Raw genomic sequence first — 12,040 nt, forward strand, 5'->3', positions numbered from 1 at the left:
GACTTTCAACTCCCTCCAAAGGTTTTCTATAGGGTTGAGATCTGGAGACTGGCTAGGCCACTCCAGGACCTTGAAATGCTTCTTACGAAGCCACTCCTTCGTTGCCCTGGCGGTGTGCTTTGGATCATTGTCATGTTGAAAGACCCAGCCATGTTTCATCTTCAATGCCCTTGCTGATGGAAGGAGGTTTGCACTCAAAATCTCACGATACATGGCCCCATTCATTCTTTCATGTACCCGGATCAGTCGTCCTGGCCCCTTTGCAGAGAAACAGCCCCAAAGCATGATGTTTCCACCACCATGCTTTACAGTAGGTATGGTGTTTGATGGATGCAACTCAGTATTCTTTTTCCTCCAAACACGACAAGTTGTGTTTCTACCAAACAGTTCCAGTTTGGTTTCATCAGACCATAGGACATTCTCCCAAAACTCCTCTGGATCATCCAAATGCTCTCTAGCAAACTTCAGACGGGCCCGGACATGTACTGGCTTAAGCAGTGGGACACGTCTGGCACTGCAGGATCTGAGTCCATGGTGGCGTAGTGTGTTACTTATGGTAGGCCTTGTTACATTGGTCCCAGCTCTCTGCGGTTCATTCACTAGGTCCCCCCACATGGTTCTGGGATTTTTGCTCACCGTTCTTGTGATCATTCTGACCCCACGGGGTGGGATTTTGCGTGGAGCCCCAGATCGAGGGAGATTATCAGTGGTCTTGTACGTCTTCCATTTTCTAATTATTGCTCCCACTGTTGATTTCTTCACTCCAAGCTGGTTGGCTATTGCAGATTCAGTCTTCCCTGCCTGGTGCAGGGCTACAATTTTGTTTCTGGTGTCCTTTGACAGCTCTTTGGTCTTCACCATAGTGGAGTTTGGAGTCAGACTGTTTGAGGGTGTGCACAGGTGTCTTTTTATACTGATAACAAGTTTAAACAGGTGCCATTACTACAGGTAATGAGTGGAGGAAAGAGGAGACTCTTAAAGAAGAAGTTACAGGTCTGTGAGAGCCAGAAATCTTGATTGTTTGTTTCTGACCAAATACTTATTTTCCACCATAATATGCAAAAAAAATGATAAAAAAAACAGACAATGTGATTTTCTGGATTTTTTTTTCTCAGTTTGTCTCCCATAGTTGAGGTCTACCTATAATGTAAATTACAGACGCCTCATCTTTTTAAGTGGTGGAACTTGCACTATTGCTGACTGACTAAATACTTTTTTGCCCCACTGTATATTAATATTTATTCCAGCGCTATACAGCTTGAAAGCCGGTAATTCAATTACCGGCTTTTTCTTTCTCCTTCCTAAAACCCGACATGATTTGAGACATGGTTTACATACAGTAAACCATGTCTTCTCTCCATTTTTTTTGCAGATTCCACACTACTAATGTCAGTAGTGTGTATCTGCAAAATTTGGCCGTTCTAGCTCTTAAAATAAAGGGTTAAATGGCGGAAAAAATTGGCGTGGGCTCCCGCGCAATTTTCTCCGCCAGAGTAGTAAAGCCAGTGACTGAGGGCAGATATTAATAGCCTGGAGAGGGTCCATGGTTATTGGCTCCCCCCTGGCTAAAAATATCTGCCCCCAGCCACCCCAGAAAAGGCACATCTGGAAGATGCGCCTATTCTGGCACTTGGCCACTCTCTTCCCATTCCCGTGTAGCGGTGGGATATGGGGTAATGAAGGGTTAATGCCACCTTGCTATTGTAAGGTGACATTAAGCCTAATTAATAATGGAGAGGCGTCAATTATGACACCTATCCATTATTAATCCAATTGAATGAAAGGGTTAAATAAAACACAAACACATTATTTAAAATTATTTTAATGAAATAAAAACAATGGTTGTTGGAGTATTTTATTCTACGCCCAATCCAATCACTGAAGACCCTCGTTCTGTGAAAGAAAAAACATAATAAACCAACAATATACTTACCCTCCGCAGATCTGTAACGTCCAACGATGTAAATCCTTCTGAAGGGGTTAAAACATTTTGCAGCAAGGAGCTTTGCTAATGCAGGCTGCTCCTCGCTGCAAAACCCCGGGGAATCAGTCTAAATATAGATCAATGAGCTATATTTAGCTTCATTTGCGGTGAGGCGCCCTCTGCTGGATGTTCATAGATCGTGGGAACTTGCCTAGAAAGCCTGGGAGCTTTCTAGGAAATTTCCCACGATCTATGAACATCCAGCAGAGGGCGCCTCAGCGCAAATGAAGCTAAATATAGCTCATTGATCTATATTTAGACTCATTCCCCGGGGTTTTGCAGCGAGGAGCAGCCTGCATTAGCAAAGCTCCTTGCTGCAAAATGTTTTAACCCCTTCAGAAGGATTTACATCGTTGGACGTTACAGATCTGCGGAGGGTAAGTATATTGTTGGTTTATTATGTTTTTTCTTTCACAGAACGAGGGTCTTCAGTGATTGGATTGGGCGTAGAATAAAATACTCCAACAACCATTGTTTTTATTTCATTAAAATAATTTTAAATAATGTGTTTGTGTTTTATTTAACCCTTTCATTCAATTGGATTAATAATGGATAGGTGTTATAATTGACGCCTCTCCATTATTAATTAGGCTTAATGTCACCTTACAATAGCAAGGTGGCATTAACCCTTCATTACCCCATATCCCACCGCTACACGGGAATGGGAAGAGAGTGGCCAAGTGCCAGAATAGGCGCATCTTCCAGATGTGCCTTTTCTGGGGTGGCTGGGGGCAGATATTTTTAGCCGGGGGGGCCCAATAACCATGGACCCTCTCCAGGCTATTAATATCTGCCCTCAGTCACTGGCTTTACTACTCTGGCGGAGAAAATTGCGCGGGAGCCCACGCCAATTTTTTCCGCCATTTAACCCTTTATTTTAAGAGCTAGAACGGCCAAATTTTGCAGATACACACTACTGACATTAGTAGTGTGGAATCTGCAAAAAAAATGGAGAGAAGACATGGTTTACTGTATGTAAACCATGTCTCAAATCATGTCGGGTTTTAGGAAGGAGAAAGAAAAAGCCGGTAATTGAATTACCGGCTTTCAAGCTGTATAGCGCTGGAATAAATAGTAATATATATACATATATGTGTCTCACTGACACATTATATATATATATATATATATATATATATATATATATATATATATATATATCTATTCTATGTGTACACATTTATTCTACCTATTGGACTGTAAGCTGTCAGTGTGATTTTACTGTACACCGCACTGAATTACCGGCTTTTCTCTCTAACAGCGCTGCGTATTTCTCGCAAGTCACACTGCTTGTCCGTGTGAAATCCGTATTTTTCACGCTTCCATAGACTTTCATTGGCGTATTTCTTGCGCAGTACGGTGACAAACGCAGCATGCTGCGATTTTGTACGGCCGTAGAAAGCCGTATAATACTGATCAGTAAAATACGGCAGATAGGAGCAGGGGCATAGAGAATAATTGTGCCGTATTTTTTGCGAGTTTTACGGACGTAGTTTCTGCGCTCTTACGTCCGTAAAACTCGCAAGTGTGAAGCCGGCCTTAAAATTATATTTCTCAGTAGCACATTTCTTCTCTTTAGTGCTGCAGGACCCTCCATCGGCCCTCCTCTGTGTGTCCAGAGAGAGATAGTTAGATCTTAACATGGGAAATTATGTATATAGACGAGATGGCCATTGATAGGTTTGAATGTAGCGACTGTGACCCAATATTTGGCCAATGTACTTTTTATAAACTTCACAATTCATTGGTGGTTCATGGGTATTTTTAGAGCACGATTATGCGAATCCGTATTTGCAGAGCAAAGGTTAGCTGTGGTACAGCACAGCTGTCAGGAAAATAAGGAGGTTGTAAGAGTCTCGAGGACGATTTACTAGACAGGGTCATTTGGTGCAAATGTGGCTAATGGCAGTGAGATCTTCAGCATAGCATAGCTCAACTGTGCTACAACCAGGCTGTCATATGTTTGATTAGACAGGGCCATTAGTTGCATCTGAGCATGCTTGACCGCATTAGTACTACTGGAGGAGGAATCTAATGGCAAAGAATAAAGAAAGCCTTGAAGGGGACACCACAATAGCTGAAAATCAATGATTTTGGTAATAACCCATGATCATGGTGTGAAAAAATAAGTGTATTTGCAAGATATTTCATTACATTTCATCTGTAATAGTGCCGCAGACTGTTTTTTTCTGGTGATCGAAGTGTAGGCCCACTTTTAGGGTTTGATCGATATGGTCAGTAGTAGACGCTGACAGCATGTGCAATGAGCAGAGAAATGGAGCATGGTCAGTAGGTGTAACGAGTGTGTGTGTGTGTGTGTGTGTGTGTGTGTGTGTGTGTGTGTGTGTGTGTGTGTGTGTGTGTGTGTGTGTGAGAGAGAGAAAGGTGGAGTCAGTGTAGGAAGACAGGCGATAAGAAGTTAGCAGAAGCTGACTAATGCACTCCTTGAAAATTCTGCTGCTTTCTGGTCACATGGGACAAGCTGGTGACCATAGGATAAAAAGAGACCATAATTGTAGAAGAGCAAGATAAGGATGAAAAGTAAACTGAAAAGTTGCATTTTTTTTGCATTGATATGGTTAAAATAACAAAGTGCAATTACGCCAGTGACTTTGATATTAATGACTATCAATTTGCGCAATAACCCCTTTAAACTAAACCATCAATTATATTAGTAACTAACAAAGCAAGGTTACACTAAGGAAACAGGAATGAAAACCTTCTGTAAAGTTGTAAACATATATATTACACCTTAATAAACTTGTATAGGAAACCACTTATTATCTTCTCACATCATAAAGGCATAGTCAGGAGGCCGTATATAAACAGGAGAGAGATCAGAACGTAATGCGTGAACTGACGATGTCTCTCCTGACCAGAGTGTGAAAGCTGCATAAAATAAATGAACTTGTCAAACTCTGGTTGGGAGAGCTGTGGCCAGTCAGAACATTGCGTTCCGATCTCAGCCGATTTATATGGCAGGCTGACTGAGCCGTAAAAGGAAAGAAATGCACAAAATTCACACAAACCCAAGGGTGATTAGAATTGTAGCAGCAATAAAACTTAGTAGTACCGTATTTTCCAGCGTGTAAGACGACCCCCAACTTTTCCATTTAAAATATAGACTTTTGGGATATACTCACAGTATAAGTCGGGGGTCATCTTATACAGCGTGTGCAGAGCTCTGCGGTCGCCGCATATGGTGCAGGGAGCGGTCCCGATGAAGAGGTGTCTCCCTGTCAAGGTGTAAGTGAATCAAACCTGCCCTTGTATCCTATTACCTCCTTCTTTCACCGATCTGGCCTGCCCTTTTCTGCTGCTCAAGTCTTCGGAGGATGTAAGTGAAGCCGCTCCTTCTCTTTCACCCGTCTGGCCCGCTCTTCTCTCTTCAAATCTCGCGGGGATGGAGGTGAAGTGGCACAGGCGGTGAAAGAAGGAGGTAATAGGATTCACTTACACCTTCACAGTGAGGCACCTCGTCATCGGGACCGCTCGCGCAACATATGCGGAGACCGCAGAGCTCCGCACACGCCATATAACACGACACCCTGCGTATAAGACGACCCCTGACTTTTGAGATTTTCAGGGGTTAAAAAGTCATCTTATACGCCGGAAAATATGGTATATCTTTCTATATGCACACTAAAAAAAAAAAATATATATATGAGAACATGAAAAGTACAAAAAAATAAAATAAACATAAAGCCATTACCTGGTCTTCAATAGGCATAACTAAAATTCCGCCAACTTTCAATAACATTTTCATGTAGTTTTCGTGGTCTTTCTGGACTCCAGCACCACAATAAATCCGATCATATTGTGGACTGTCTGATGCGATCTCCAAACAATTTCCAACAACGAAATTAGGCTCACAAAACTCAAATCTGAAAAACAGAATGTGATAAATCATTAAGTATAGACTTTATATAGAAATAGAAAATTATCCTGTATGGCCATCACTAACAAATGATTAGAAATTTATTAGAAAAACACTTTTCAATATGGGCTAGAAATCAAGTGCTGTTGCATTGGTGACACAAATTTGTAGCAATGTACAAAAAAATGTAATTGAAAGAAAATAGGATGCAACCTCCTCCTTTAATAAGTCTCAATCCAAGAAAGAGTTACATTCTATCCATGCTGTTGTGGATTCTCTGCCTCCCTTTTCACAAAAACGAATCCTATAACGTCTTACAGGTCTTGCAAGGTGAATATGATTTTCAGAAATTTCACCCACACACTGTGAAAAAGCAAACACACACAGAAAAAAAATAATGCAGATTCTGATGTAGATTTGCAATCTTTCAACTGCAAAATCCACAGCTGAAAATTTGAAAGTGTGAATGTACCCTAGAAGAAAGTGAACATATTTTCTTTTTCAGGCAGATTCCACCAAGGAAACAGTCTGAAAATGCTCAAAAGAATGAACAAATGCAAGTTAATGGGAAAACAACGTGCTGTGTTTAGGCTTTTGAACATCTTTTACCCACTTTAGGTTTCTAAAAATACTTAGAAATAAAAACAAGTGACAGCCCATTGGTTTAGCATTTACCACTCATAAGATGCTCTGTACTTTACTGTACAATCAATGGGAAGGCTCAAAAGTTACCTGGACGTCTTTTGGAGTGTTTTAGTTTCAATGAATTTTATTTAGAAATAAGATATTAAAAGTATACAACAGTTTGTGTATGTTCTCCCACGCAGGGGATGTGTAAATTTCAAAAATGAATAAATACAAATTTTAACATAGGGGGATTAAGAAAAAACTAATATAAGAGGGGGGACAATACAAAAGGAAGACAAACAGGTAATCCACAGTGTGTTTTACACCAGTTTACTATCTACTATTGCTCATAATGCTATCAACATATAATAGTCAGAATTTCAGATTCAAATTAGGTCATACAGGGAGTATAACTTAAGGTAGAGAAAGAAGGAATATGATTTATGATAAGGTCTGCTCAATTGTAGACATGTGATTAAACCTTTAATAATGTGTTTGAGCATCTTCTCCAAGTCCTACAGATCTTGTCTCATGAGGGTGACAGACGTAAGGCCTGGTTTAGTTCGGGTTCGGATCTAGATCTACCCAAGGGCTCCATATCTTAAAGAAGGGGTCCCACTTGTCAGCTCTGGTGGCTTCAATACACTCATATAGCATTCAGCCTCTCTTACTAGAGACAGAGGGTGAAGAGGACCTCCACTTTGCTGCTATGTGGATTTTGGTGGCCATAAATAAAGAGTTTACCTGTGTGTAAGTTATTAGAGAATCCAGGGTATTTTGTCCCCAGGAGGAAGATGGAGGGATCTAATTGGACTATCCCACCAAACATTTGTTCAATGAGAAGTTTCACTGAATGCCACAAATCTGATACTACTGGGCAAGTCCACCAAATAGGTTTCATATCTTCTAGTAAATTACATCCCCTGAAACATTTGGGTAAATGTTATGAAGTTTTGCTGGAACATGGTATGTTCTGTGGAGAATTTTCAGGGAAATCTCTACAAGAGACGTTTAATGGCTACCATCGCTGTCAGTCCTCCACCGACATAGCGAAGCCCAAATCCTCCTCCCATTGTACCGTATATTTTAGTTTTTTCGTATCGTGTGGAGGTAATGGTTGAGTAAACTAATGATATTGTTCCCCTTCCCAGGGGATCTCATTTTGACATTTTTGTTCAAGGCTTGATGCATTGAGAGGGGACTTATTTGGAAACATTTGTTTGACAAAGTAAAGGATTTGGTTTAAATGCATGACTTCTCTGATTTGGGGGGGTTATATTTATGAATAAATTCTTGCTTGTTAAGTAATGTGAAAACACAAAAAAAACACAGTAAAACCAAAAACTCTGTTGCAAAAAAAAATCACAGTGGATAGCAAGTGCTACTGTCAAGAGTGTGCAAAGCAGTTATCAAAGCAAAAGGTGGCTACTTTGAAGAACCTAGAATATAAGACATAATTTCAGTTGTTCCACACTTTTTTGTTCAGTATATAATTCCACATGTATATATACACACCAAAATAAAATGGGAATGGTTGGTGATATCAACTTCCTGTTAGCGGCGCATTAGTATATGGGAGGGGAAAACTTTTCAAGATAGGTGGCAACCATGGCGGCCATTTTGAAGTCGGCCATTTTGGATCCAACTTTATTTTTTCCAATGGGAAGAGGGTCATGTGACACATCAAACTTATTGAAAATTCACAAGAAAAACAATGGTGTGCTTGGTTTTAACATCACTTTATTCTTTCATGAGCTATTTACAAGTTTATGACCACTTATAAAATGTGTTCAAAGTGCTGCCCATTGTGTTGGATTGTCAATGCAAAACTCTTCTCCGACTCTTGACACATTGGTAGCAACACTGCAGAACAAATGATAGCACAAGCTTTTAGTATCCGTTGTTTCAGATGCTGCACATCTCGTATTTTCACAGCATAAACAATTGCCTTACGATACGAGATGTGCAGCATCTGAAACAACGGACACTGAAAGCCTGTGCTAGCATTTCTTCTGCGGTGTTGCTATCAATGTGTCAAGAGTCGGAGAAGAGTGTTGCATTGACAATGCAACACAATGGACAGCACTTTGAACACATTTTATAAGTGGTCATAAACTTGTAAAATGTTGGCCTACTGAAATGTATGTTCAATAAATGTGCACTCAATACTTGGCCGGGGCTCCTTTTGCATCCATGCAGCATAGCATGGAGGCAATCAGCCTGTGGTACTGCTGACGTGTTATGGAAGCCCAGGTTGCTTTGATTGCTTGTCAGCAGAGGGAAGCATGAAGTGCTCTAAAATTTCCTGGTAGACGGCTGCGCTGACTTTGGTCTTGATAAAACACAGTGGGCCTACACCAGCAGATGACATGACTCCCCAAACCATAACTGATTGTAGAAACTTCACACTAGACATCAAGCAGCTTGGACTTTGTTCCTCTCCACTCTTCCTCTAGACTCTGGGACCTTGATTTCCAAATGAAATGCTAAATTTACTTTCATCTGAAAACACCACCTTGGACCACTGAGCAACAGTCCAGTTCTTTTTCACCTTGGCCCAGGTAAGACGCTTCTAGCATTGTCTATTGGTTATGAGTGGCTTGACACAAGGAATGCGACACTTGTAGCCCATGTCACGGATATGTCTGTCTGTGGCGGCTCTTGATGCAATGACTCCAGGAGCCATCCACTCCTTGTGAATCTCCAATTTTTTGAATAGCCTTTTCTTAATCCTTTCAAGGCTGTGGTTAGGTTATCTTTGTTACTTGTGCATCTTTTTCTACCACACTTTTTTCTTACACTCAACTTCCCATTAATATGCTGGGATAAAGCACTAGGTGAACAGCCAGCTTCTTTAGCAATGACCTTTTGTGGTTTAGGCTCTTTGGAAAGTGTGTCAATGATGGCCTTCTGGGCATCTGTCAAGTCAGCAGTCTTGCCCATGATTGTGGAGCCAAATGAAACAGACTAAGGGACCTTTTTAAACACTTAGGAAGCCTTTGCAGGTGTTTTTTGTTAATTATTGTAATTGTTAGTTGTTCTAATTTAGTGAAATAATGACGTTTGAGTTTTCATTAGCTGTAAGTCATAATCATCAACATTAACAGAAATAAATACTTGAAATAAATCAGTTTGTAATCACTCTATAAGAGTTTCACTTTTTGTATTGAAGATCTGAAATAAATTAACTTTATGATGATATTCTAATTTTGTGAGAAGCACCTGTACATTCTCAATCATTCTAATAGTTACAATATCTCAAGGAATACATTTGTATGGTCAATAAATATATTATACTCACTTGTCAAAACTGTCACTAAACTTGATGAAAGCCTCTAATTTTTCCTTGGCATATTCTACCACATCAGAATGAAGTTCAACTCCATGATTAATGCCAAATGGACCTATGGTATAAAGAAATGCAGGTCAGCACAGGTAAAAAACAGAATACAGTAAAGTATAAAAAGACTAAAAAAAAAATATTAAAAAGTTGGATTTCTGAAAGGAGTTTTCAATTATACATTTTTTTTTAGCTCATAGGCTCCCACTACTTAAAAAATAAACAGAGCTTTACTCACTCCTCCCTTGCTCCAATGCAGGCTTTTCACTATTGCCTCCAGTTTTTGTTGACAGGCTGCAATGGTCATGCGGAGATAATTGGCAAGACCCTTGAGCCCTGAGATTGACTGCAGCAGACATGTACGCTTTAATTGTGAGGTCACTACTGCAGCTTGTCAACAAAGACTAAGGTCAATGATGAACATACGGCACTGCAGCAAGGGAAGGACTGTTATTTTTAACCAGTAGGAGATTATGGGGTAAAAATAAGTAGAATTTATGGAAAACCTTTTTATTGAGGAGTTTTAGGTCTCAGATAAATGAATTAGCCATACTTAGTGTACCTGTGGTTTTAGGTGACTTTTCAAAATAAACAGTTTTGTGGGTTTACATTAGGAACAACATCAATGCTGGACATCTTTCGATTTATCCTGCATATTTCACCAACTTTCTCTTTTTGCAGGCTCAATCTCTAATTTTCAGTTCTCTCTGAGCTAGTGGGTGGAGAATTACTGCTATATTGTCTACTCTTCAGTGCACACACAGAGACATATGAATTTCTTGCTTTCCTGTCTCTGTAGCACATGTTCAGAAGTACCAGTAGCATTGAGGACATTATGCAGCAGTACTGCTCGGTGTCTATCATGTCAACTCTTCTGGATTTCTCAGGAGTCACCTGATCACTTGTGCTCTTCACCAGGTGACTGACGTGTGTTGGGGGCAGGCAGGTGGTAACAGCATCAGCAGCTAGTGCTGAGAGCGGGCATTGGAACAGAATAGAAAGAGTGGGCAAGGATAAAAGAGCAGTGCTGGGCCAACTGCAAACAGTTGGAGGCTTCCGAGCTCCATGTTCTCTGCTCCTGGCTACACATGAGGATACAGGCAGGAACTGTAGCTCCATCCAGAGCTATTGGTGAATAAATATATATTATATACATGTGTAACTCTGCCCACGTTTCTCTGGGTGCATACAATATGTACCAACATCTGTCTGGCTGTGTGTATAACATGTGAGTGAATATAAGTGTATGAACCTGTGTGTTTACTTATGCTTGGGGGTCATGAGGGGGAAACAGGAGCATGGGATTTATCTTGTGATAAACGTGTGAGTGGTTAATTATCACGTGGTAACAAATACAAACTAAAGGTTATGAATTGTAAATCATGTAGATTAATCATTTATCTAAACATGTTGTAATGTTCCTGTTATTTAATGCAAAAATCTTGCCCAGAAATCCTGGCAGGATCTAATATGTTGCCCACACACTCATCAGTGATGTGCGCACGTCAGTGGAGATGAGACATTTGGAGTCATTTGGGGAGACTGGGTCTGAACTCGCACAGTGTCTTCAGGGAGTTTTAGTGTGAAGGGTTGACATGTTCTGACATCATCCAGTATCAGAGCTGCAATATTGCTATAGTTGATGGACTACATACTTCCTTGCATAATGTATATAACTTACATATCATTTACCCTTTAAGAAGATTTAGGTTTTAAAGTTTTTATGCCAATTGGAATGTGATATTGAAAGATTATAAAATCAAAGCTATTCAACCTCCTGAGGACCACGGGTTCGTCTTCCGCACTGCTCTGTGCTTTTCTGACGGATTGCAGTGGTGATAACATGCCAACAGTGCACGTGACTACTGCAGCCAAACATTGGGCTCAGGGGTGATGTCAAAGCAATTGGAAAATCCTTTTACCGATATCTGTAATTTAGATGAATTGTTGGATGTATATATGTCTCTTACAAAGAAAGCAGTATCCCTTCAAAACAAACAAAAACAAATAAAAATTCAAGTCCAAAATCTTGGCAGACCGTTTTAGTGAAAGGATGAATACACGTATTTTCAAGAATGGACAGGGAGTTTGGAAATGTAAATGTTAGCCATTTAAAAACAGTCATGTATTTTACAACATTCTTTTAACAATAAATAAAATGTTACACAGCTTTTGTTGAAAAATATTCAGCAATCCGAACACAAAATAGTAC

General features: G+C 40.1%; 1 protein-coding gene across 2 annotated transcripts in view; it reads right to left on the minus strand.

Annotated features, from left to right (window-relative positions):
* Positions 1–12,040, minus strand: part of PCMTD1 (protein-L-isoaspartate (D-aspartate) O-methyltransferase domain containing 1) — a 63,412-nt gene that overhangs the window by 11,097 nt on the left and 40,275 nt on the right. For both annotated transcript variants that reach the window (XM_069731330.1, XM_069731329.1), the window contains exons 3-4: positions 9,790–9,892; positions 5,697–5,868 (exon numbers count right to left, since the gene is read on the minus strand). In XM_069731330.1, the coding sequence (XP_069587431.1) occupies positions 5,697–5,868; positions 9,790–9,892 (275 nt within the window). The remainder of the gene's footprint in view (positions 1–5,696; positions 5,869–9,789; positions 9,893–12,040) is intronic.

The sequence above is a fragment of the Ranitomeya imitator genome, chromosome 6 (assembly GCF_032444005.1).
Source record: "Ranitomeya imitator isolate aRanImi1 chromosome 6, aRanImi1.pri, whole genome shotgun sequence".
In the NCBI taxonomy this organism is placed as follows: Eukaryota; Metazoa; Chordata; class Amphibia; order Anura; family Dendrobatidae; genus Ranitomeya; species Ranitomeya imitator.